This window comes from Falco biarmicus, chromosome 5 (assembly GCF_023638135.1).
Source record: "Falco biarmicus isolate bFalBia1 chromosome 5, bFalBia1.pri, whole genome shotgun sequence".
In the NCBI taxonomy this organism is placed as follows: Eukaryota; Metazoa; Chordata; class Aves; order Falconiformes; family Falconidae; genus Falco; species Falco biarmicus.
Genome location: NC_079292.1, coordinates 20,728,722 through 20,756,563, shown reverse-complemented (window position 1 = coordinate 20,756,563; position 27,842 = coordinate 20,728,722). Strand labels below are relative to the sequence as shown.

At 54.3% G+C, this 27,842-nt stretch overlaps 1 protein-coding gene across 9 annotated transcripts in view; it reads right to left on the bottom strand.

Moving 5' to 3' along the window:
• SBF1 (SET binding factor 1) overlaps positions 1-24,873 on the bottom strand; it is an 87,787-nt gene extending 62,914 nt beyond the window's left edge. For all 9 annotated transcript variants that reach the window (XM_056340323.1, XM_056340326.1, XM_056340328.1 and 6 more), the window contains exon 1: positions 24,692-24,873. In XM_056340323.1, coding sequence (XP_056196298.1) covers positions 24,692-24,746 — 55 coding nt within the window. In that variant the 5' untranslated portion in view covers positions 24,747-24,873. The remainder of the gene's footprint in view (positions 1-24,691) is intronic.
• Between the last annotated feature and the right edge of the window lie 2,969 nt (positions 24,874-27,842).

The following is a 27,842-nucleotide window of genomic DNA, read 5'->3' as shown; positions in this document are numbered from 1 at the left end:
TTTGCTCCCCTAGATCAGATTTCACCATATATCCCAAGAGACTTGAGGAAAATAAATTGTCCCCAAGACGATTCCAGTAGAGACAGGCCACAGCAGGATTTAGATCACGACAATCAAAATCCCCATGTTCAAGCATTTTGGCTGTTTATAAGGAGATTCTCACCCTGGAGGGGCCAAGAGTCCTATTACAGAGAATATTTTCATCAGCTGGAATATCACCAGTGGCAAAAATGGCCAAATCAAAACCGAATCTGCCTAAAATAAGAGATTAAGTTGAGAAACTGCATGGGGAGGAAAACCTCCATAGCAGCTCCTTGAAACAGACCCTCTGCCCCATCACCGCCTCATTCCCAGTGCCCAGCTGGGCTCTGGTGTTTATTTTGTGACCATCACAGCACAGAAACACCTCCTATCACACAGGAACAGACAAGAGTTTGCAGGCAGGTTTCCTCAGACACATCTGAACGTTGCTGTGCAAAGAGGAATCTCCATACAGCCAGGTTTACAAGCAGTGGCCACCGCAGCAGCAGTGCTGCAGAGGGATGGCCTCCGCACTGGGGGGATCTTGCTGGCTGTCTCCAGGTTACGTGGTTGCTTCAGGGGGACCACACCAAGCCTCCTCCTCCTGAGAGTACTCCCACTCCCCAGGCTCTCACCCCAAGCTCCATCGATCAGCACTGTCCCCAGGGCTCCCCTCTGCTCAGACCACAACGCCAGAGCATCAGGGCCACCCCAGCTCCCCTCTTTCCCCCGCATACTGCCTGTACCAGGCCCTGGATCTGCCGGGAAGGATGCTTTCCACACCTCCTCCCTGGCACCCAACTCTGAGAAACAGCGCAGGCTAGATAAGGAGATGGAAGAGGTTAAGAGAAAAGCTCAGTGAGACTGAGAATCTCCTTTAACACAGCAGCTTTTTAGTACTATCAGCAAAGCAAGCATTTGGGCTGGAGGCTGCACGTGTTGTCCACCCAAAAGCCTACAGAGCCTGCTGCCCACTCACTGAGGTTACTCAAACCCCACACGCAGCCCACCGAGCCACGGCAGCAGTCAGTCCAGGCTGGAGCAGGAGCTCGGACGAGCCCACTGCCTCCCCATCCCTCCGTCCAGACCCAGGGAGGGGAGCCTGCATTTTCCAGCAAGCACTTCTGGGAAGTGATCCAAGAGCAGTGAGCGATCTTCCCACTCTGCCCCTGCTCCAGAGCCCCTTCCTCATCCTCATTTTGCCTGATGCCAGGGCAAGGAGACAGGTTTTTGCTTTTGGGGTGGTGTACAATGACACTCCCAATTTGAGATTCATGGGAGCTCACCCTCTGTTTGCAGACACCATGGGGCCAGGGGAGCTCTCTTCCAGCCACCCTGGCGCTTGGAAAATTCCAAGAACCCCAAAGCCCTCATGGGCTGAGACAAAGCAGCAGAGCCAAGCAAAATAACCTCGTTGCAAATGATTTCAGTGAAAGAAAAAGGGAGGGCTGCAACAGGAAACGCTCTCAGGCCAGCTGCCGGTGGGAAGGACAGCGTGCTCCCCTGGGGATGAGGCTACCAGCAGCCACATCAGTGTCTGTGCACCAGCATGGCTCCCGGTGCTTCCCAAACCTAAGGTGACAGGCAAGGCTGCCAGACCAGGTAATCAATGGCACCCAAGTACGCACAGCAATGTGAGATGCAGCAGTTTCCAAGACCCCAAGAATTCCCATTTTGGTCTGAATTACTCAGTCGCAGTTTGGGGTCTGACTGGGCAGCCCTGGCCAAAGCAGCACAGCCTCATCCTCACACAAGGGCTGCCTACAGGCACTCACACACATTTTGGACTTCCCTCACCCGTGGGTAGTAGCCACAACCTCGTGCTGAGCTGAATGGGTGCATTACATGCCTTCCTCAAGGCCACACAGAAAATGAAGACTATGTGCACAGTACAGACCCTGCAGGACACTTCCCCAGAGCAGCCAGCCTGCTGCCCTGCTTCAGCTGTAGCCGAATGCTCACAGCCTGGAGCATCTCACCATCAGCAGCGCTGATGGGTGTGTGGAGGAAACCACAGCAAACACAGCCAGACTGACTCTGAGGGACTAAGCAAAAAGAACAGTGAGTGGAAAAATAACTTTTGTCCTTAATACAACAAGGGGAAAAGAAAACCAGAGCGAAACATTCATGCTACAAGAAAAAAAAATAACCAAAGAAAAAAGAAAACCCAACAACAAAATGAAATAAAACTACAAACCAACCACATCGTAGTCCCACATTAACCCTTCATCAAGACAGCACTGCTTAACTGACAGGAGTGCCGCACACCCGGCCGCAGACAGACACACGCAATGTGTCAGAAGGAAATGGCAGTTTTGAGGGACTGTGAAAACCACCTCTGCTCACCCCGAAGGCTGACTGCTATGCTGCTTCTCTTGGGCAGGAACTGGCCTGAGCATCAGCTCGGAGCCCAGCCCCAGCCTCACCACCCTCCTGCATCCCACACCTGGCTCCTGCCCACAGCATCAGCAACTCCTGCGCTGGATGGCTTCTCCCAGAGCTGGAGAAGCCAGACCTCGAGTCACGTCACCCTTTAAAAGCTGCAGCTTGGTAAAAAATTATGTTCCCCAATCTCTCAAACTGACGGAATTGATTTTAAGTAGATGCAGGGGTTGGACTGCCCTGATAAAAACTGCAGCAGAGCAGGGCTGAAGGCAGGGAGGGGGGCAGCAGCTGTGAGCGGGCCGGCAGAGCATCCCGCAGCTCCCCAGGGAGGCACAAGCTGTCCCTCTGCTGCAGGAGGCCAATGCCGGCCAGGCTGCCGGGTGCACGAGCCAGGCACTCCCAGCAGCACCAGGGAAGCATCCACAGCCGAAGACAGAAGCTAAAACCAGCAAATTAAGAGCGAGCAGTGTCACGGCGCACGCAACAGTATTGGCAAGTGAAATAAAACCCGTGCTGCACGAAGCCACCGTGAAGACAGCTCTCCTCCCAAAACAGAAAGGAAACGGCTGCCTGCCAGGGCAAGGAGCAGCCCCGGCGGGGGCACAGCACGGCACGCGTTCGGTTGGAGCCCCTTCTTCACAATGCATTCACTCAAGTGCACCAGCTCTCCATCTAGCCTCTCCGGGTGCTTTCTGCTTGGCCTGTCCATCCCGCCACACAGCAGGAGCTGCAGCACCACCACCCCCCAAGTCAGAGTTAGGCAGGGGATTTAGGGTTACCCACAGCCACACGGGCAAAGCCTTCACTGGCTGACACTTCAGAAGCGGCACTGACTGCTGCACTGCTGAATGCTTATTTCTGAGACGCTGCCACAAGTCAGGGAGCAGGAGACTCGTATGCAGGGATGCTGGGATCCTCCGCTGCCTCCAGTAAAGCATTGCACAGTCCCCTCTGTCAGTGCAACTGAAGGGAAAAACAACAAAGAAAGTAGATTGCTATATTCTCCTGTGGCTTTAGACAGAGGTGACACACAAGCCTTTTACTGTGGCTTTTTTTCAGTCAAGCTTTAAATGGTTCAAGAGAACTTATTTCAGGTTATCACGGGAATGCCCCGTACAACAATGTGCATGGCTGCCTGAACACTCAGCTCCGCAGAACTCTTCTCTCCATCACACTTGGCACCTTCATGGCCCTGGACCCTTCCTGAACCCAAGGCAACGCCAAAGAGGCAGCAGATCGCCCTGGATCCTAGGGGAGAGACTTGGCATTTGCAATGACATTTTGAGATCCACAAACAAAACACCTTGAGGAACACAACAGACTAAATCCCTAAATTGTCTCTTAAAACATGGACTCAAATATCTCACCACTGTAAGCCCCGTAAACCAGCCAGGGATGGGGAGCCTGGCCCAGGGCTGCAGGACATGCCATGGGGTACAGAGGCAGATGCTCTCATTTGGTGGGGAGCATTTGGAGGGCTTACAGAGAGGAAAGGGAGCTGCCAGAAGGTCTAGGGAGGAGGGAACGTGGGGAAATGGGGATGAGGAGGCAAAAGGGGCCAGCTGCTGGTGAGCAACGGCTTGCCCGGTGCCCAACCAGTACAGCCCCTTCTGCCCTCTTATACACCCTATTGCACCCCCCTTCCCAGGTGGGGATTTCTGTTGTGCACACATGGGCATTCAGGTGCCAGCAGCTGGAGTCAGGCCATGAGTGACAGGCCAAGCTCTCACCACAAGTGACAGCTCGTATGCTGGCATGAGCAAAGATCACAGGATATTCGGGTTGGAAGGAACCTCTGGAGATCTCCTAGTCCAGCCCCTGCTAAAGCAGGTTCTCTCTCCCAGAGCAGGCTGCACAGTCACATCCAGGCAGATTTTGAATGTTCCCAGAGAAGGAGACCCCACAGCCTCTCTGGGCAGCCTGGTCCCATGCTCTGTCACCCTCACAGTAAAGAAGTTCTCCCTCATATTCAGGTGGAGCTCCCTGTGCTGCAGTTTGTGCCCGTTGCCCCTTGTCGTGTCACTGGGCACCCCTGAAAAGAGCCTGGCCCCGTCCTCTTGGCACTCGTCCTTAAGGTGTTTGTAGACATTGACAAGATCCCCTCTTGGTCTTCCCCAAGTGAAACATGCCCAGCTCTCTCAGCCTTTCCTCAGAAGGGAGATGCTTCAGTCCCCTCCTCATCTTGGTAGCCTCTGCTGGCCCCTCTCCAGTAGTTCCCTGTCTCTCCTGAACTGGGGTGCCCAGCACCAGACACAGTAGCAAGTCAGACCAGCCAACATGGTTGAGGACACAGGTGCATGTATGCTCCAGAGTGAGACACCACCAGCGTCTGGGGGTCCTGGTCAACTGCTAAGACCATCAAGGCATGGGGTTGCATGAGACCCATTTGCACACGTGTGTTATTATCTGTGCACAGGAGGCAGCTGGGGGGAGCCAGGACCTGGCTGCAGCTGCTGGACGGGCTGTGTGTCTACATCCAGCTCCTGGTGGGGTGCACAGGGTGGGGGTACACAAAAAGCTAGCAGACAGGGCAGTTCCTCTTTGTGCACCCAGTCCCAGTGCTGCTCTTTCATATCCCCTTCTCGCACCAGCTGCGGCAATCTTCACACCAAGCAGGCAGGTACAGAGGTTGTGTCTATATAAGGGAAGACAGCTGAAAGCAACATGCTACTCTGAAAACCCCAGCTTCCTTTTCAGTCCCCTTAAAAAAAAAAAAAAAAATCTTTTTTGTGTTGAACAGTGACAAGAGCAAACAATACCAGGAACACAACTTCATTCGGCAGTGCAACAAGACAAACAAGGGCTAGGCAGGAGCAGCGTGCCAAGTGTCCCCTGAGCTCAGGTGGCACAGCGGGAGGGTACAGGCTACTCCATGAGTAGCCCAAGACAGGGAACCCTCTCTTGTAGGCTCCCCAAATACTTCCCCAGTCCCTCATAACTCATGAGGAGCCTCAGGATAGGGGAGGTCGACAAATCCCTAATGCAAAAGTACTGGCAGCCGATCTATAGGGAACAAGCTACTACAGCAAGGTCGTGTTACTGCCTAAAAGCTGTCGTGCATTAGCACAAAGGAATGAGCTGCTATGATGGACGTTCATCATCCTGTGAAGTGGGAAATAAAGGAGGAATAAAGCATAGTCACTCTCCTTTATTTGTATTTTTAAAATGCAACAATGCAGATCACCGATTACCTCTTCCCAGGAGAGATGCTAACCTTATCCTGTTTGCAAAGTATCTTCTTTGCTTCAGAAATCTCAGTCCTGGAGCAGGACACACTGTCCTATAGGGGACACTGGCACAACCAACAGGAAGCCACAGTACTGAAATCCCCCGAGACAAGACCAAAACCCGCTAGGAGCCTGAGGAAAAGGAGAAGCTATGGATGGGGGAGAGCTCCAGGAATGAGGTGTTCCTACTGCTTTCTACCCACAGAAGCAAAGAGCAACCCAAGTCATGGCAGTTTCATCACAGAAGCCTTCTAGAAACTTGAAGGCCACCATGCTTCAGAGAAAGCCTGCTGTCATCTTCAGTAAATACAACAATTCACCACAGAGTCCAAGGCAGCGCTGGGGAAAACATGCTGCCTTTAAGCAAAGGCCCTCTATGAAAAACAAATGGTGATCTCCACCATGATGGAACCACTGGTCCTGGGTAGGTCTGCACTGGCTTGGATCTGGAAAAACTCCTGCAGCCAAGCTCCTGCTGGTCACCACTGCCTGCACATTGGGTCGCACCATGGAGCATGGCCTGTGCCCACTCTGCATCCATCTAACCTTGAAAGTGCAGCCCGGTCATTGCATGGTGCTCAGCCAAAAAGTCCATGGCTGGAGCTGGCACGGTGTGGAAGGGGATCCTCAGTGCCCGTGCATTCACCTACGGATCTGCTCCTGCCACACTCCCAGCCTTGCTGACACCGGCACCCGCATCCTTTCCTGTCACCAATTTGCCTGTGCTATTACTTCCACAGCACCAACTCAAAAGCCCTTTGGAGATCAGGGGAGGATTTAAGAGCCCATTCTCCCTAAAAACCCTTTTGACCTGGTCAGGCTATTGCCAGACAGGGAACCCCGTGAGCCTGGATATTTAATTTCTGTCCACTCACCCTTTCCTTTCACCCCAAACTGGGTCTGCATTTCCAAGCAGGAGCCCACACTGGTAACTCCACTTTTAACTGCCACAGCCCTGCCAACCCAGCAGGAGCCGGGTTTGTGAAGGACCTGTTTCTGAGGTTCTCAGTGATGCTGTGCTGGGGCTGGAGTGGGCTGTGACCATGGCGGGGGTACCCAGAGCCCCACTCCCCCATCCCTGAGGGTCAGGTTCCCGACCAGGGACAGTTGCTGGGCTGACCACATCCCGCTGTGGTACAGATCATGCTAATACTCCCTCCCACCTGTCCTCCATGCCCATGTGTCTCAGCTGGCCGGCCAGAACCGCCAAGCACCGTAACACGCTTCACTGCAGGAAAACACTGGTAAATCCTGGGATTTAACACCCAGTAGTCTCTCCATCTGGCAGAAGATCTGCAAATGCCACAACAGCCTTGCCCTCCTCATCTAAGCCTAAGAGTGCACACTGCGCTGCTGGCGGGGCCTGGCAGGACAGTCCCCTGGCTTGTCACTGCAGCCGGGGACATATCCACAAGGTCACCCAGTGCTGCTGCCTCGGGGGAACCACACGTCCCTACTACACCTCTTTGGCTCTATGCTGTCCTGCAGGGCAGAACACGCTTTCTTCCCTTACCACCCCAAGAACTTTATCCTTCTCTTGCCATCCAACCTTCCCCACAGTTTTTAGGTTTCCTGTCCCTGTTCTCACCATGGTGGTGGTGGTGTTTCTCACACAACTCATCCACCTGCCCACAGCATGTAAGCTGAGCAGGTGTGCTGCTCACTCCTCCACCCTGCCAGACTCCTAAAGAGAAGACAGGACAATGCTGGCAGGAGCCACGCACCAAGGTGCCACCCCGTCCTGCTGGTACCTGCTGTCCGTGCTCCCCAACCCGCATCTGGGTGCATAAGGTCGTCACCAGCACTGCCAATGTCCCTCAGGTCAAGCTTCATGGGGTGATGATAAAGGAAGCCCAAGACTGAACATCCACCCAAAGTGAAAGCCCAGCACAGCTGAGCACTGGAAGAAACCACCCGGAGCATCCTGGGACTTGGAAAGTTGACTGGTGGAGGAGAATTTCCTGCAGTCACAGCCCTGTGCACACAGCTGGGGGGAAATGCCAGCAACAAGTACTTTCTGAGACAAGATCCAAAGTATTTCCTACCCTCAGCCTTGGGCACTGCCCTCACCCACCGGCCTTCAGCTCCTCACTCAGCTCCTCGCCCCCCAGCCCTGCAAGCCAGCCAGTGCTGAAGATTGACTGACTGAAAAGAAAGCAATTTTAATAACCTATTTTAATATCAGTTTAGAGCTGTAATGAAGATCAAAAGTACTACAAGTTATTTTACATTTGTCCCTTGTTACTTTCCCACAGGGAAAAGGCAGCATGGAGCACGGTGCGCAGCACAGCGCGCTCTGCAACGTGAGCAAGCCGCCCAGTCAGCTAACTTCCCTGTCCAGAGGAATAAATTACATCTATATGTATCAAAGCAATTCGGCAGCTTATCACAGATAATAAAATGCTGGATGTGCCATTTACCATTTTCTAATGTCTATCCAAAGGCTTTTTTTATTTGGGATTTCTGCCCAGCTACCTACAAACAGTGGTATTCAACCACAATACAGACACACATATAGATACATGTATATATAAATGAAGCCTTTCTCAAGCCCTGCAGGATTGGTTTCACTACCTTTGAGATGACTATTGAACTGTGATCTCTTGAGAGTATTTTGGGGTCCATGCAAGAATCTGCACTTGTCCAAGCATTTGATTTTAACATGCTTGGTTTCAGATGGAACGCTGGTGTCACACAAAGAGATGCTGCCCAGGAGAAAAGGGACTGCTGCAGAACAAACATGATGTTAATTGTCACGTGTGTGCTTCTGATGGGCCAAGAGCTACTCAAGAACCTCAGTGATGCTTTTATCTTTCAAACTGTTACAGGGAACAGTGAGGAAGAGGAGGGACAGTGACACTGGTCCCCCTTACAAGACAAAGGGTGACAACCATAGTCCTGGCTGAAGGGGAAAGCTGATGAGATTCTAGGATTAACTCTTAATTTTACATGTAGCCTTCCTGGAGCAGAGGGTCTCCATTCTCCTCTTGGTGGGTAGTGCTTTGCTGTGTCCACACACAGATAACCTCCACGAGCTGGCCTGGAGAACATCACCAGAACATATCCATCATCCACAGAAACAGCTGGGTGCTAGACCTTCAAGTTGACTAAAGTGAGCAGTTATTAGGATCCAGCTGGTAGATACCACCCTCCCTCCCCCTAGTATATACTCCCTGAACTACCAGGACTAGTACCCAGGTGAGTTGGATCATCCATCCTCTCCATTTGTACAAGTACAAATACATAAAATTGCATCTAGAACTGGGCCAACAGCTGAAAATCATGGTTGTGGACAAACCACCCAAGGTGAATTCACGCACACTGCACACGCACGGCAGCCCACGGCTCACACCCCGGCAGCAGCTCTGTTCCCCAGGCACGACATGCATTCCCACAGCATTACTCTCACTATAAACGTTCTCATCTTCTGTAATGAAGCTCTGATCAAGCAGCACTGGCCTTCAGATGACAGCTAGTTTTCCTCGCCCCCTGAGTGTGTCTCCTAAACCCCTACACTGCTGCCTCAGCACTGCAGGGACAACCACAGAGCCTGGGAATTGGAAGCAAGATCCAGGGATCAACAAGGTGGTGAGTAGGGTACTCAAGGGAGATAATACTGAAAAAACTGTTATCCACCTCCAAACCGTACAAGCTGTCCAAGGAGGAAAATGATGGAAATGCTTTCAGGAAAATGCTCCATTTGAACTGGAAGTGCTTCAGCCCCACAGCACACCCACTCTGAAACTGGAAGTCAGATGGTATCAAATTCTATAATTACCTTTTAACGCCAAGGATGTGTCTCCTTTCCATGGGCGGACAAAACTAGAACGGAAGGTGTGATTTTTTGGGGGAGGTGCAGTTGTTTGAGGGGTTTGGGGTGGGTTTTGTTTTCATAACTCAACAAAGGTGTCTCTCCCCTCTGAGCTACTCCCAGTGCTCTCGTTGGATCATGGCTACAGAGAACCTTTCATCTCCCAAACCGAAATTACTACCTCAGACAAAACCCCCAACACCATATCACTTCAGGCACCATTATCCTGCTGCAAGGAGAACAATGCATTTACTTTCAGTCACACACACTTTCTCGACCTTCACTCCCAAGACGTTTACTTCTCACCTTCCACTTCACATGGACTCGCAAACACTTTACACACCCACAAGCTATGAAAGAAAACAGCACCTTTTATGGTGAAAGCCAGAAAGCCTGGGTTGGAGAAGCCCAGGAAGCGCTGATACCAGACAGCATCACTGCCCCCACACCTATTCCTTACCCTGCTACAGCCTGATGTATGATCCTCACTCCTCACGCTGTTTGGCAGGACTCCATGGCTCTCAGCTGTTCGATGACTGAACAGCCTCAGCTTTCCACAGCACTTCCTACTGCATCCTTAGCTGGGAACAGATTTCTCTAAGCAAATGATTCAGGGGACCAAAGTCCCTGTCCTTTCATGAAATGCTTGTCTCATGACTTTACCCAACGACAAGCCTGCAGCATCTGAATTTCTAGAGAAACACTAACAGTGGTGCAGTTCCACCTCTTCATTCTAGCATGCTGAGACCACGTCAGATGACAGATTATATTTGTTCTCCTTGGCCTGATGCCACCTGGGATTTGTCATGTCCAAAAGAAAGGGCCAAGATATGCCCACAGATACATGAACGCTTATGAAGGGCCTTTATAAAAAAGTTGCCACTTTTTCTTGGGCAAAAACCTTCTCTGAAAAGGCCAAGACCATAATGAACTATAGGTTATGACACTTTTCTTGGGGAGGTCTGCCTAACTTCTGTATTGATTACATATAATCTGGGCAACACTCAGTCCATTTTTATAAAAAAAAAAAAACAAAACACAAACCAAAAAAAACCCTGGTTCTCTAAGGTTTATTTTCATTTGTTCTCTAACAGGTCTGGCGCAGCCTTCCTCTCCTTCAGGTCCTGGAGGAGCCCGTGTGAGCCAGCCTCTTCTGCACCAACCTCCAGGGCTGCACTCCAAACAGATGAGAAAAACACCCCAAAACCCAGCCGTGTCATTCTGTACTCTGCCAAGAATAGGGAAAAAGCAGCATTAATGTCACTAATAAGAATGGTATTAAATGCCCTCTTGAGCATCCATCTCCGCAATCCTGCTTCAGAAGATGGCTCTTTCACATGGCTAGTCGCTCCACGGTGTTGAATTCTGGCCTTACGTGTCTCTCTCAGAGATATTACTTGAGAAAGTCCTATAAATAAAGCCCTGAAGCTGGCCAGAAGAAGTGGCAGGAATCTCTCCTGCTGCCAGCACCCACAGGCTTGGAGCGCTGCAAACTCCACAACCGGTGCCGAAGGATCACATAGGCTCAAACCACAGTGCCTGGGAAGCACCCACCATCATGGAGCTGCCCCGGGGCAGGGCACTGCAATAAACGAGCTGGGGCTTTCCAAGTCCACATCTCACCTACTTCTCATGCTCCCTGCTATCCCTCAAATGTCACATTAAACTGGGAGACTGCAAGTGGGTAAGCGGGTTGCTGCACACTCGAGGAGCGCAGTATCAGAGCTGGTCCCGGGTGAAGCTCTCTGAACTAAGCAGCTCAAGCAGCAGTTGGAGCTGCTCCTTGAACAATTTGTTCTGACGAGACACAGGTCCAAAACATACAGCAAAGCTGGAGTTTGTACATCAGCATTTAAAGCAACGTACAAAATCCTGACATCCTTGATGAAGAGGAATTTCCAAGAGATGCAACATTTTTAAAAGGTAATTCTGTAAGATGACAGTTGTCAAGAAAACTTAAGGTCAAAAGATGAGAATCAACATTTCTGTCTTCTACATTAATATGATGGTAAAGTAACCTCTGTTACCAGGCTTGAGAGGGGAAAAAAAAAAAAACAAAACAGGGATGCAAAAGAAAGATGGAGATGGTAAGGTTAAAACAGTAAGGATGCAGATCATTATGTGAAATGAGCAAAGCAGCCTTCAAACACAGCCAAACACCAGCCCAAACGGAGAGAGAAAATAAAAAGTTAAGTGAAAACATGAACCAGAGTCAAGACAGCTGAGAGAAACTTGGAGAGCCTGAAGCCAAAGACAGAAGATCAAGTAGTTTAATTTACTGAACCAGCAGCAGAAATCCCCCACAAAGAGAGCCATGCGCTGCTGGGCTGCGAGAAAGCAAGCAGTTGGGTTAGGAGAGACAGGTCACAGCTTCAGGACGCACAAGGTTTGTTTGCAGTGCTGCTGTCCCCCTCTCCTCCAGCCAACTGGGGCCACGTCTGCTGGCATCGCACCTCTGCCGGCACAGCACTCCGGAGCAGCGCTTTTGCTTGCTGGCCATGCTTTGCAGCACACACACACAGGACAGTCCAGCACAGCCTCTGCTTTATGGAACATTTCTGAGGAAATTCTCAGTCAGAACTTTATGCTTTCCCATCCACAGAGACACCCTCATTGTGCTGAGCCATCAAGGAAAGCAGCATGAGAACAGACTGGAAAATTAAAAATGCATTCAGTGACCAAAACCAGCCAGGGTTTATCCTAGAACTGAAGTAACAAAACACAAAATATCTCCCCTGATACCACAGAATTTTTGCTCCCAACTAATTTTTAAATAAATAAAATTACAAATAAAGGCGTTCCTCTGACTCAAATCCCCAGGACAAGTAGAAGACATGGACACTGGCTGCAGAACACGCATGTCAATTCTCTCATACACTCCCAAGAAACATCAAGAAATCTTCTTGGCTTGCCTGTACATAAATCAACTTTAAGATGTCCACCGATATCCACGGCGCTCAACAAGGGCTGGCAGCTCAGCCGGGGCTTGCAGCCGAGACAACGCTTGGCTACCTTAACTCTCCTGGTGCAGCCAGGCCCCCGTGGCCGAACCCCTCTGTCGCTGGCTCCACACCCGTGGGAACAGCAGTCACCCGGAGCTGCCGCAGCCAGAACAGCATCACCCGACCCACCCCAACACTGGCATTTCGGGACAATCCTTCTGAACTGATCCCCTTCCCCAGCAGACGGCAGAGAGGAATGGCACAGATACATGCCTAGAGGAGGAGGAGGAGGGAGAGAGGACATGGATAAAGCAGCCAGACTGGCAGCGCTCCTGAGGCGAGTGCTGGGAGCAGCACAAACTCTGGGACAGAACTAGATCCCCCACTTGATGTCTGCTGACCCTGACCAGAAATGGTCACAGCCGATGCAATGCCAATGGCCCGGCACACAAGTTAAGATTGCTACAGCCCCAAAAGCCACAGGCCAAGTCGCTCAAACACTCCTCACATCCAGATGCAAGCTGCACTCCCCTTTGCCCCCAGGCTCACAGATTCAAATACACAGACATTTTGCTCAGTAATAAAACCAAGACAACGCTGATATAACAGTATTCCAAGTGTTCAGAGATGGAAGAAGCCTGTCCTCCTCTAGCCAAGCTCCTCCAGTCAAAGGCAGCTCCACGGCTAGGAAGGTCTCAGATGCCAGTGGCACAAACACACTTACGAACATGACACAGAACAGACACACAACCTCAGAATTTCAGCCCAACACCTTGTTAAACACACTGGGCTACATGAGACTATATAGCGCTCACATGCTCAGATGCTTGCAGGTGTACATCATCCTAGTTACCGCTTAGCCTGCTTAAACACATTTTAAATTCCTTGTCATGCCAGATGCACAAGCCCACCTGAACTGAGCACCCCAAGCTGTGCATGACAGCGGAGGCACAGTCCCGGCACAGACAGTGCAGCAGGCCTGGCTCCAAGGGATTCAGGAAGCCCCATCCTCAGCTGTGTGCTGTGCCTGTTCCTCCTCCCCAAACACAGGCATCCCAGACTGCTCTCACCAGCCGGAGGCCGGAGGGCAGGGCTCTGCCCTGCTCCCTCAGAAAAATCCCCAATTACTATTACGGAAAATTTAGTTTCATTCTAGACAAATCACAGCAAGAGCTGAGGAGCTCTCCAAATAATTTTTGTGCTTTAAGATAGTGGCAACTCCTTTCTCTCAATTTCACATCAGCTGCAAATGTTAACAGCATATGGCTCTCCCCCAGCCCATGAAGGGAGGCTATAATTAACATCTATTCCAAAACCTGCTACCGTGGTGCCATACTACCCAACTCTCCCCTGCACAGTTTAGCATAACCGGTTGTTTACTTCCTTCAACTTCCAGCTCACAAAAGCACCAGCACTCCCATTGCCACCGCTTCCTCCTGTGCAGCAACAGCAGCATCCCCCACCAAAGCGACTGCATGTGTCTGGGGAGAGACGGCCCTCAGCCCCTCCTCGACTGCACTATCCACACTCAGTTTGTATCTGCCAAGGTTATGTCCATGATTTCACTTCAGAATTCAAGTACCCCTCAAAGGGAGAAGGACATGATCACTCCTCGCTTCTTCGGGGAAAAACAAGCACTTCCTGCACCCAGTCAGCTGCAAACTCCACAGACTCTCTGCTATGACATACGGCTCACTGATCTTGATCTTAACCACATCATCAGCCACACTGCAGATGTCCCAAGGAACAAGGCTGCATCTTCTTTATCTGATTCAAAATCTCAAATAGATCTAATGAGCACAAACTATCATACTGAGAACAGGTGCCTAAGCTGGCAACATGGGCCAAGTAGCTGCACACAAGGCAAGGACTTAACTGCCGCAGCCTGCACAACAGCTTCCATCCAGTGATGAGCTGGTCAGTGCAGTGAGGCAGCACTCTCTTTCCTAGGCTTTCCCAACATCACTGCATACCTAACACATCACTAGATGCAATGATTAAGCTCCTTGCCTCACTGATAACCCATAGGAGTCACTCCTGCTGATAATTACTGCATAAATCAGCATGGGTCTCACTCTCCTCATTAGGAAGGTCAACTGGAGCAGTCTATCTCTGGTACACCATGCCTCACTATGCACATTGTCTGATCTCCTTCCTAACTAGCTCACTAAGTTCATGTTTATCTCATCCAGGAGCCTATCTCCCCTCATTCCTAATCACCTGCCTTTCCAAAGGAACCCATGTGGTACCAGTCCAGCTGCTGACCAAGCCCAAAGTGCCATCCAGCATACTGCTTCCTCACCGACAACATTCATCCTGCGCCTCTCAGATGATGTGCGGCTCCACAAGAACTGCAGTTTTACTAATTTCTAAATACAACTCATGACGCATCCCCTTGCTGGTACCCCTGCTGCCACCGTAGCCACTCCTCCAGAAGAAACTGAAGCAAACAATTGTCCTCTGGCTTCATCCCGTTCAGCGCTGAAAAGAGATGTTGTGTTCAAAGGCGAGTGCGGAACTATCTCCACTCTCGGCTCAGCAGCAGACACAGCAGCAGCTGTGCTGACCGATTCTCCCACTCCTGTGCTCCCACAGCCCGTCGGGGAGACCCCCAGCCACACCAGAGGGACGGCCAGCACAACAGGGGCAGCCAGGAGAGGCAGAAGGAGCAGAGGAGATGCACACACTCTGCACCATGTTACCTGTCTGGGGTTCAAGCTCCTCTGGCTCACCTTGGAGAAGCGCATTTCCAAGTTCACCAACTGAACAATCCAGCTGAAAACCTGACAGATGAAGACAGAGGTAACCAGCACCAGTTGCCACAGTCATGCTCGGGCACTGCACTGGGACACGCAGCTATCCTGCAGCAGTGCACACTGCGCATACTGACACGAGCATGTTTACACTGCAACAACTGCCAGGGTGTTAGAGCCAAAGGGGTACCTGGTCTCACCACTGTGCCTCGCAAACACCTGCTGGCTCCCCCCACAGCTAGCACTCCCCAACAGCCTGACCAGGCAGCCTTGCGTGTAATTTACTACAGGCTTTTCCAGGTCTTGATTAACAGATGAACATCTCAGTTCTCAAATCATTAGATGCATGACTGCAGGTATCTAAAACAAAATCCAAACAAGAAATATTTGGGTAAGGTCCCTAAAATAAGGGCAGGAGCCTTTTCCCACTCTAAAAGAGCAACATTATCACAGTTTTGGAGAGGAGTGGACTTGGAGGCTGCCAAGAGGACCAGTGTCCACGAGGCCGGCTGGCGCTGCCCACAGACGCAGTGTACGCAGACAAGAGAGACCCAGGCTCACCCCAGGCTCTGCAGGAGATGCTCCCCTCCGACCAGAGAGCTGAGGCCCAGTGGTGCGCCACAGCTGTGATCCCTCAGATCAGAAGCTGTCCAAGCTCAGGGCAAGGGGAACAGTAGTTCCAGACGGGCACTGGTCCTTCTCTCGGCTTCGATGCCAGAGCAGTTCATCCTTGCAAAGGGTGTGACCCCACCAGACTGAAAAGCACAGCTAACTGGGCAATCAGCATGGTGCAGCACCTTCCTCCCCAAACCAGGGGTCTCTGAACCGAGAAGTGGTAAGCAGCCTGACTAGTTTTCTGCTCTACTTCCTACAGCTACCCACAACACAAAAATACGTCTAATGAAGAGACAGGCTCAGTTTGTCCTCCCAAAAAACTTCCTGCTGCATCATCTTGATCAAAAAGCATTCAGAAACATAGAGATAATGTGCAAGACTATCCAAATCTCAGTTACAAGGCAGCAGCAGCTGCCAAATATGCAGGCTGTTCCCTGCAAACTGACACGTGGCACTTTTGAGGCATGCCATAAACAAAAAAACTATGTGAATCAGTGCAAAAGAAAGGCCTTTACTCCTGGGAGACGAAGGGCCCTCACATGCTGCTCTTCCACGTGCCACTCTTCCACATACCCTGACATCCACTACCTGCCCCTTCTCACCAGTAACTGCTGCCACCTTACCAAACGCCCTGTGCCTCCTCTTTTACCAGCTACAAAACTGGAAGGGCTGAATACGCCTTGGATATTGGAAAGACACACACCTAGAAGCAGGATGATCCCTGCCCCAAGGTGCTTGCAGGCTCTCAAATGTCTGGTTTGACATAACAAGTATTTAGTGGTCAAAACAGTTATAGCCACATAGAGGAAAAGACAAGCAGCCCAGCCCCGGAAGGCTTCATGCCACAATCACAGCAAGAGGCAGAGAAAAAGCTCCCCTGGCTCAGCAGTTCTGCCTCACTGCTCCTCCAATCCCCCCAGGCATCTTGGGGTAACCAAACCGAAGGGGTTTTCATGGTTATCTCCTCCTCCTGCCCCAGGGAGCTCCCACAGGGCGCACAGCTGGGCAGCCTGGGGAACTCCAGAGCACCTTCTACCTCATTTTTGATTGTTTTTAGTGTCCATTAAACTGCAGCTGCTTTTCAAGCCTAGTGTCCCAGTACTAGAAATGGGAAAATGAAACTTGCTGCAAACAAAGTCTTCAGATTCCCACTGACATCGAAATAAACACAAGCTTGAGTGAGAAAAATGAAAAAATATGCAAAATTCTCACTACTGGTAAACAAAATATTACTCACAGTTAAAGAATCTGGTTACAACATGTGTTTTAGACTGATGCTTCCTCCTCATGGTCACCTACTTTCCCAAAACTGTGACACAGGTGTCATGCAGTCACACAAACACCAGTTGCCCTCTTGGCGATGGTCACAACAACAGGAGTTTCTGGCAATGAAATCCAGCTGGCCATGGGAGCGTCTCTTCACAGAGGGGTAGAAACAACTAGATCAGAGGACTAAAGCATTTGTGCCAATTTATCCTGCACAGGTATTGCTCCAGGGCCAAAATTACTCATCCCACACTGATATAAAATACATTTGTTCCCCCATGAAAAAGGAGAATCACCCAAAATGGCACAGAGAGAATTTTCCATCTTGTCTTAGGAAACATCGCAGGTTTACAACTCATAGAGGTGAGCCCGTGGAAAGCTTTACACCGAGATGCTTCTTGTGATGTATTTAAACCATTTCAAAGCATCATCCCACTCAATGACCTTTGAGAAACAGAGCTGCTGATCGCACAAGACAGGCACACGGGCTCCAGCTGCCCTGGCACCTCCAGAGAGGCTGCCAGCATGCATCGACCAAACCAAGCTCTGGCAGCCACAGGAAACAGCCAGAGAAAGCAGTACAGGGTAGGGAGAAGTGATGGCAAGGAGAGAAGAGAGACCTCGCCACTCCTGCACAGACAGTGACCCAGCAAGTAATAAGCACCCGAGCAAGGCCCGGTGCCAGCCAGTGTGCCATGGCACAGCTGCAGCCCGTGTACAGGCTGGCGATGGGCTCACCAGACCTTGCAAGAGCAAGGTTTCAGAAGTCACAAAACTATCACCCAGGAGTACCCACGCAGGCGCTGGCACGCCTGTGACGGCAGCAGAAGACAGGCTGTGGCTCTGCTGCTGGGACAGCTGGAGCGTTGACACCTATGCACTACCAACACCACACTGCCAGCCTGACAAGCAGGATGGACTTACACAGCCGTGAAGAAAAGGCAGCAGAGTCCACATGGCACAAATGATGGCTTTCAGGGCCTGCCACCTCATGAATCTTACAGCGACTGCAGGATTAATCTCTTCTGATCTACGAAAGTACCTCAAGGAAACTGGAAGTGCTGAGACCTAGTTAAGACAGGGCACTGCTTTACTAAACGCACCACCCTATCCATCAGACCTGGCGCTGGCTAAAGGAAGATCTAATCCCACGTCAGTCAGGCATCTGACTCCCTGGTGTTTGATCCACAGCACACGGAGCTTCTCTTCCTGGGCAAAAGTTCAAAGAGAACAAGACAAGTATTAATAAAGCATTTGGGATCAGAGGAGCTGCAGTTCCCAGACCGACCGGTGCAGCTGGGATGCCGTGATATGGGGGCTGGCGGCTGCCAGGAGTAGGGTGACCCCCTTCGACAGGCATCCACGCTAATCGCTGCAACGCTCTCTCATTTCAAGCAGCCAGGTAACTGGACAGAAGACAGGCATCTTTGCACATGGCATGCACAGGGATTACATCCTCTCTTTCCGAGGTCGCCTCTGCAAGTATTTATGTAGCAAACAGAGCTTGCTGTTCACAATTACTGGAGGCATTTCGACGTATGGGTTTTGGGGTTTTTTGCTAGATGTGCGTGTTACAAGAAGCCAGTCTGAGTCAAACCAATGAGTCACTTGGTCGGGTCCATGCACAACAGAGCGAAGCGTATTTTTACTGCCAGTTAGAAATGCCTCCCACTCATGAGAGCTGCACGGACATCTTGCAGAGCAGAGAGCCTGGCACACTCGGGCTGAAAATCAACTCGAAACACAGGTGGGACAGTAAAAGGATGAGCCGAGAGAGCTCTCCTTGGCCTAGTGGGTTTACTTCAGCTTCTCTAGCTCCGCACTCCAGGCATCAGCTCCAGCCACACAGTGAAAGCCTGAGACGCAGAGAAGCTGCGAGCACCTCAGAGGAACACAGGACGCATCACGCCTGCGTCCTCATTACTCAGACCGTCTGCACAGGGCCTGCACCACCAGAAGCTGCATCAAAGACCTCACAGAAAGAGAGAGCACCAAGCACAGAGGCAGTTTCCTCTCAGCGTCCACCCTTACCTCCCACAGAAGCTCAAAAGCCGAATTAACATGTCCAAACCCCAGCCCTGACTGCGGGAGCAGCGAGGCATTCTGAAGGAGTTATGCTACAGAACAGAAAGAGTATGCCAAATGTGGCATGATGCTCCAGTCTGCACAGCTGCAAAGAAATACAGAAAACTCTGCAGCCTCCCCACCCCAGGCCTCCGAGCAGCCTCACCAGCCTCCACGCTAGCCCCTATGCCCTCGCAGAAAATCAGCAACCCTCCCAGGCTGTCCAGGTCTTGGGAAACAGCAGCAACTTCATTTTTGGACCAGACAGCAGCAGGCATTGCAGTAGGGTCTGAATCTACCAGACCCCAGCACGCTGCTCCCCTGGGGCAGCCAACCCCCTGGAAGTTAGGTGGCAAGCGGTGCGGGGACATGCAAGGTTGCCATCCTGTCAGGGAGTGATGCCGCACGGCCTCGCCATCGCTCCAGGCCTCCAACAGTACACCCAAGGTTGGAGTAGATGTGGCAGTCCACAGGGAAAAACCCAGGGAGATCCTGAGCTGGGGGTCTCGGTCCCTGTCACCTCCCACCCACCCAGCTGAAAGGTTTTCCCTCCTCCCCTGCTGCATTTTACCTGGGGGGGGCAAACCTCAGAGGCTTGGCCAGAACCTGCAGCACCCAGCAAATGCCAGGGCTGGGGAGGCCTGCACAGCTGCAAACTCAGGACACAGATAGAAACAGCAGCAGATCATCAATGGCTTATTCAGAAATGCACGTATTCTAAATCCCCCTTTTTTTTCTGTTTGTTTGTTTGTTTTTTAATTCCCCGCAGGGAAGAGGCCATGCCTCATCCAGTGCTCCATACAAAAAACTTCAAGATAAGCCCTTCATCCATGCTAAACATGTTTTGAAATTGAGCTCTTCTGGACTCTCAGGCCATGGGGGATACACAGAGAAAAGCCTCTTGGATTCCGAGGCAAAAAGCAGCCAGAAGCCCTGGCTGTGCAAAGCAGTCATTTGTCTGCATCAAAGATAAGAGCCAAGAGATTTAAAAACATCCATTTACAGAGAATAATGTGAGCAATCATGACAATATAACAAACACTCACATATGAAAAGACCCATTTCCCACTGCCAGGGTGCATTTAGCTCCATACATTCATCCAGAGCTGCGGAAACACGCAGCCCCTCTCCCGACACAGGCGCACGGAGCAGGAACTGCCTAGGTGTACAGTCGCTGTGGCTGCAGTCACAACTGACCAAGACACACGGACATCAGCATCAGGCAACTGCAGCTTCTTCTTAGTGTCAGTGCTCTGCTTCCCTGGATGCCATGCCTGCAACTGAGCAGCTCGGCACACTTAGGGCTTGCAAAAACAGGACGGAAAGCGGGCAGGCACCCACCTGCCTCATGATCAACACCAGACAGCCAGAGGATCTCACACTGTACTGCAAAGATATCACTTTCACAGCCAGACAACACGTTTCTTGAAAGAGTTAACTCCTTTTTTTTCTCATCCTTCCAGATGACCACAAGGCCAGCAGAGACTCTAGTTCCAGCGGTCATCACGACTACGCACCACAAGCCTGCACGTGATGGGGAGGACCAGGCCCCTTCAGGAAGGTAATGCTCTGCACCAGTAGCAGATGCCAACTGTCAGCCCCACCAAGAACTGCAGACTCGCCAGACTCCACCATCACAGCTCCCAGAGCCTCCAGTGAGCCCCACACTGCTCTGCCAAACCCTGCTTGCTGCTCCACTCCAGCCCTTGAGTCCATCTCTCTTGCTTTCAGTTTTGTTCCCACAAAACTGCGCTGAACTACATTAACATCTTATGAGGACAGGCTGAGAGCGCTGGGGCTGTTCAGCCTGGAGGAGAGAAGGCTCCGGGGAGACCTTACAGTGGCCTTCCAGTACCTAAAGGGGCTGACAGGAAAGCTGCAGAGGGACTTTTTACAGGGGCCTGTAGTGATAGGACAAGGGGGAATGGCTTTAAGCTGAAAGAGGGGAGATTTAGGTTAGATGCAAGGAAGAAACTCTTTACTGTGAGGGTGGTGAAGCGCTGGCACAGGCTGCCCAGAGCAGCTGTGGCTGCCCCATCCCTGGAAGTGTTCCAGGCCAGGTTGGATGGGGCTTGGAGCAACCTGGTCTAGTGGAAGGTGTCCCTGCCCCTGGCAGGGGGCGTGGAACTAGATGGTCTTTAAGGTCCCTTCCAACCCAAACTATTCCATGATTCTATGATTCTGTCTCTGGAGATGATGCAGAGCTACCTCAGGTCCCACCACCCCAGCAGACCTCCCATTCACCATCCCTGCCTGACCATTAATCCTACTGGCTCATGAACGTCTCGGCAGCCACAGTGCCCAGCCACATGCAAACACGTCGCTGCTGCACACACACATCCAGTTGCGGGCAGAGCAGAGCCCTCTCCCTGCCCAGGCGAAGGGTCCCATCCAGCTCCTGTGCAGCCAAGCCTCCTGGTCACCATGTGGGTTCCCCCCTGCATCGCTTGGCCCTGCTTTGTTTACATCTGGCAGGGAGGTGCTGGCACAGCACAGCACAGCCGTGGCAGCAGCAGCCTGCCACCCAGGCTACGGCTCTGCTGAGACTAACCCAACCTGTAAAGCAATTAGTCACTCACAGATGAGAGCGGCGTGCCCTTCCTCCAAACATTATCTAAGCTCCCTGTAGAGCAGGGGAACATGAAAACAGGACAGCACGCAGGGAACAAGCATTGCCATATTGATCCCAAAAATCAAATAACCGGCATCAATCTTTGCATCGTTACTGGACAGATCCTGGGGGAGCTCAGGAGGGCTTGGCACATCGCTCAGACACATGCCTTGCTTCAAACTGCCCCTCACACAGGTCAGGAGAGCACTCGGGCACCTGCACACTACGATGTGAAAGGGTTTTGCTTTAGTTGTCACTGGTCAGAAGAGACATCTACACAGTGCTCGCCAGTGGCGTTCTCTGGGTGAGGATGTCAACTCCTGGATACCTCACTCTGGCGAGGTCACCTGTGACTACATTATCTCAGCACAAGGAGACTCAGGCTCTGCAGTGGAAGCTCCCCATGGTGGCCTGGACACATCTCCTCCCCACCTCGTAGCTCTGCCATGCTTGAGGAAGACAGCTGCATGTCTTCTGTCAACCACCCCTGACAGAGGTGCCAAATTCTCTGCCATGCCAGCAGCCAAGGGCAAAAAGCCCACCCAAGTTGTTACGAAGTGGAGCAGATCACAACCAGTTCTTACCACAGACAAACACCCTTGGCTGCAGAGTGACAACCATGGGCCCCGAGGCAGTGCTGACATCTCCATCCACGGTCATGGGGAAGCAGCAACCCCACAGACCTCAAACAGCTCTGCTAAGCTGAAACACAGCCTAGGAAAGGCCTGCAGCTTTCAACTATATAGCTAATTAAAACAGGACTACAGTCTAAAAGCACTTGGCTGGATGCAGAGCTAGTAATGCTATACCTATGCCTGCTGGTTCAAGAGCCTCTCAGACCCAAGGCTGGCAGCGGAGGGCAGGTTCAGGGTAGACACAGATGCATTTTTACCGGGACAGCCACCACCAGACAAGTGCTGCAGCTGGCAGCAGGTTTTTATACTACCAAAACCTGCTAATGGTTTCCAAGTTAAGGCTGAATGTTTTGCCAGGTCTGTAACCAGCCCAAACACAAGCTCATTCAGTCCAGTTCTCTGGCCTGTATGCTACAGATGAGATTTAAAATTGAAAAAAGAAGTGAACATTTAAGTCAGATGAATGCAAGTCATTAACTGTAGGCTCCTTCCTTTCTAAGGTCCCACTGCAATTAACCGTTTCACCTTGCAGAACTGTCCAACTTCCCCAAACAAACCACTAGGAAGATGCATGGCATTTCCTGTTCCCTTCTGAAACTCAGGTTTCCAAGACTCAAGATAAGGAACACATGACTAAAGCACTCACCTGCTCCGTAAGCCCCACCATACCCCATCACTAACCACTACAAACCACCACCAGGTTTACACTGCAAATATCAGCCACAGCTACAGGAGGGAGGCTGAGATGAGCAAGAAGATGCAGAAGAAAATGCTCAAAGGCCCCAGAGACAGCACTCAGAAGTAAGGCAAAGATGGCACAAGTGTGAAGCATCACCACAGCCCTCCATTCACTCCCGAGAGGCCACCACATCTGCTCCCAGAGGGTGCAGGCCTGGGCAGCCCACCTCCTGCAGCTCCCCCAAGCAGAGTCCAACCTGAGGGCCCTGGCAGGAGAGAGAAACTCCTTCCCACTCTGATGCTACAGGACACTGTGACACTGGGGGAAGCCACCTGCAATAATAATAACAAAAGACCCCACCATGTCCATCAGACACTGCTCAGAAAACACCAAAGCTCTGATCCAAGCTGCTCTCCAGCCCAAATGCCTTCCTGAACCTGAACCTTCAGTGGAGCTGCACACTGTGCTACCCAGAGCTCCTGCCTTCTGCAGGGCAGCTCCTGGCCTGCTCTGGAACCTGAGAGAGAGGATGAGTGTCAGGATCTGCACCGAGTACTGCAAACACTTGTATCCATATGACTGTGCAGCCGCTCTGAATGTTAACTAAGCTCTCGGCCTCAACAACTTCCCATAATAATCAAATCCACAGCTTAACAGGCACTGCGTGGAAAAGGATTCCCTCTCCTCAGCTCCAAGAGCACGCTCAAAGCAACTCCGGCCAACAGCCTCTTCTGCTGCGAATGTGCAATTTGGAGAATAGACGCTCTTGTGTTCTGCAAGAAAATCCTTATTTTAGGTAAACGTAGCCTCATTTATAACGCTGACTAAGCTCATTTTTACCAAAACTGATCGGGTGCAGGAAGGCAGCAGAAAACATCACGGAGAGAGCCCTCAGAACCCAAATTGAAACCCCATGACCAAGAAAACCAAGCCCAGCACCTGAAGACAAGAACAGACGTGGGCCGAGGTCTTTAAACAGCCTTGCGGGTCGGGAGCCTCCAAGGCAGCGGCGTTAAGGCCAAAGCCAGCCCGGCACCGTCCCTGTCCGAGGGGATGTGGGTCTGCCCAGGAGGAGCGGGGCTGGGGCAGCCTGGGCACTGCATCCCAGGGAGCAGGGGGCCAAAAACCCCCACCCCAGGCCAACGCCAGACACCGGCTCCGGAGCGGTGATGGCTCAGCAACGGCACCGCTGCTGGGGCAGCCTCTAAAATGACAGAAACTGTAATTTAACTCAGCCCAACGACGCGCAGGCGTTCCTGTCTGCCGGTCCACGGGCAAACGCAGGGAAGCCCCGGGGAACGGGCAGCGGGAGCTGCGCGCACCCAGCGCCGGTGCTGCTCCCTCGGCCCCGCTGCAAGGGGCGCCACGGAGGCACGGCACCCCCCGGCTGAAGGACCCCGGAGCCGCCCCAGCCAGGCCCGCCCCAGCCGCCGCGCCCGGTACCGGCCGCGGTCCCGCCCGCCGGCCCGGCCGCCACGTAGCGCGGGCGCGGCCCGCGCCCCGGGCCTGGGCCCGCACCCCCGGCGGCGCGGGCCCGCGCAGGTCCGTCCCATTGTCACCCCCTGCCCCCCGCCGGTACCCGGCCCCGGGCCCCCGCGCGGCGCCGCCCGCGCCCCTCCCCCGCGGCGGGTGACAGCGGTCGCGCCCCCGCCGGCACCGCGCCGCCCCGCGCCGCCGCTCACCGCGCTTGCCGGGGTCGTAGCCCACGAGGACGAAATAGTCGGCCAGGCGGGCCATGGCGGGGGCGGCGGCCGCTGCCCGCGCTCACAGCCCCGCCGCCGCCGCCGCGCTCCCTGCCCGCCCGGCCGCCCCGCCGACCGCCGCCATCTTGGCCCCTCGCGCGGCCGGCCCGGCCCGCCCCCACTGCGCCTGCGCCACCGCCACCGCGGGGAGCGGGCCGCTGCACCCCATTGGGCGCGCCGGGAGGGGCGGGGTGGGGCCCGGGCGGGGGGCGGGGCGTGTGGAGGGCGGGGCCACGGCGCGGGAGTTCCCTCGGGGCGGGGCGGGGGACGAGAAGGGACGGGGGGAGCACGGGTGTGCGGGACACAGGTATGCATGGAGATGCGTGTGTGAGACACGCGTGTGCAGGGCCACGGGTGTGAGGGGACACGAGTGTGCTGGGACATGCATGTACAGGATATGAGGGTGTGAGGACACACATGTGCATGGACATGAGTGTGAGGGGACATGGGTGTGCAGGGACATGGGTGTGAGGGGACAGGGTTTTGCAGGGACACGGGTGTGCCGGGACACGGGTGTGCAGGGGATACGGGTTTGCAGGTACATGGATGTGCAGAGACTTGAGTGTGAGGGGACACTGGTGTGCCAGACACAGGTGTGCAGGGACATGGGTATGCAGGACACAGGTGTGAGGGGACACGGGGTGTCAGGGTACACAGGTGTGCATGGATGTGCACGTGCAGGGCACGTGTATGCAGCGACACAAGTGTGCAGGGAGCCCCGGTGTGGAAGGGCCTCTGGTGTGCACAGACACGCGTGTGCAGGGACCCCTCCTGAGTGCACTGAACCCCAGTGTGTGCAGCCACCTCGTGCTGTGTACAACCCTCCGGTGTGCTCAGCCCCCCTGAGTGTTCATGCCCTCCCCGTGTGCATGGCCCGCTGATGCACACACACACACAGCTGTGCACAGGCCCTTAGGTGTGCATGTCCTCCCGCCCCCCCCCGGTGTGCACAGCCCCCAAAAATACCCATCCCACTGGTGTGCAACCCCCTCCCCCTCATTTCGCAGAGCCTCCTTTGCTCTGCACAGCCCCCCAGGGAGTTAGCCCCCCCTAGGGAGTTTGGCCCCCCAGGATGCCCGGGTGTGCATGCCCCCCCCCGGTCTGCATGCCCCCCGCCAGGTGTGCAGGACCCCCAAGGTGTGCATGGCCCCTCGAGGTGTGCGCTACTCCCCCAGGGTGCCAGACCCCCATATGTGCACGATCCCCAAGATGCTGACTCACCCAGGTGTGCACGGGCCCCACCAGGTGTGCAGGACCCCCGAGGTGTGCATGCCCCCCCCCAGGTATGCACTACTCCCCCCAGGGTGCCCGACCTCCTCCCCAGGTGCGCACGGCCTGGCCAGATGTACACGGTCCCTAATTTGCCCAGCAGCCCCAGGGTGCCCGACCCCCCCCAGGTGCAGGACCCCCCAGGTGTGCACCACTCCCCCAGGATGCCCGACCCCCCCGGTGTGCACGGTCCCCAGGGTGTCCAGCCCCTCCAGGGCGCCTGACCCCAAGAGGTTTGCCGGCCCCCCCCAGGTGTGCACCACTCCCCCAGGGTGCCCAGCCCCCCAGATGTGCATGGTCCCCCGGGTGCCCGACCCCCCCCGGTGTGCACGGTCCCCAGGGTGCCCAGCCCCTCCAGGGCGCCTGACCCCCCAGGTTTGCCGGCCCCCCCCAGGTGTGCACCACTCCCCCAGGGTGCCCAGCCCCCCAGATGTGCACGGTCCCCCGGGTGCCCGACCCCCCCCGGTGTGCACGGTCCCCAGGGTGCCCAGCCCCTCCGGGGCGCCTGACCCCCCCAGGTGTGCCGGACCCCCCCAGGTGTGCACCACTCCCCCAGGGTGCCCGACCCCCCAGATGTGCACGGTCCCCAGGGTGCCCGACCCCTCCAGGTGTGCAGGACCCCTCAGGTGTGCACGGCCCCCCCCAGATGTGCACGGTCCCCAGGGTGCCCAGCTGCTCCAGGGTGCCCGACCCCCCGGGTGTGCGGGACCCTCCCCATTACGCACAGCCTCCCAAATGTCCCCCCCAGGAGGGACGGGATCCCGGGGCGCTGCGACCCTGTCCCCGCAGCCGCGCGTGGGGAGATGCCGCAGGATGCCGGCTCCCGGGCGGACGCCCCGGCAGCCCCTACTTGCAGCGTAGCCGTCCCGTCCCGTCTCGTCCCACGGTGGCCCCGGGGCTCCCCTGTGCCACCACCCGGGGGTCCCGGGGCAAGGTCCGCCCGGCCGTGGCCGTTCCGCGGCGAGGGGGTCGGCGGGCACACGCCACGGCACGGCCGCCGCTGGAGCGGGGGATGATTCATCGGAGAAAATCCCCGTTCCCACTCCCACGTGGGAGCGGGACGTGGGGTGCGTGCGGGATGGGGGGGCAGCTCGGCACCGCCGAGCCGGGCACAGGTCGTCCCCCGGGCCCCCCGCACCGGCAGTGGGGGCAGGAGCGGGGCAGCCCTGCCTGCGGGCAGCAGCCAGCCCGGCAGCGCCCGGCCCTGCCAACGCCAGCGAGTGGCAGCGGCCCCGGGGGGGTCCTCACCCCCCCTGGCCCCGCGGGGCTCTCCTCGCCCCTCACCGAACCCGCCTGCACCCACTGCTTAGGGGAGCAGCGGTAGCTTAGGGCAGGGGGCTGGGGGCAGAGGAAAGGTGTATGGAACATAGAAACCATGCGAGCAGTTATGGGATGTAGGAAAAATATCCTACAACACCCCCATGGGCAGGGAGTGCAGGGACTGGGTGGGCTGGGCAGGCTTTGGCAGATGGCATTTCCCCTCCCCAGTGTCCCCAGGGGACACCAAGCTGGGAGGGGTGCAAGGCATGGCGAGCCCTGGCAGCCCCCACAAATAGGGTCCCCTCCGCACCCCCACTCTTTGGCTGGCATCGGTGTGATGCAATCCTGCATGGTTCTTGCAACTCCTGCCGTCCCGGCGTCACTGGCCGCTGTGTGCCAGGGCCTGTGCAGCTCTGTGCCACAGGCACCAGCCCGGTCCCCACCTCCCCACCCCGGGCACCACGGCGGGGTCCCACCAGAGCCCACTGCCAGACTGGCACCGCACTGGCTGGAGCGTTCCCAGCACCACCACTGCTCCTCCAGCATCTGTGCCACGCCAGTG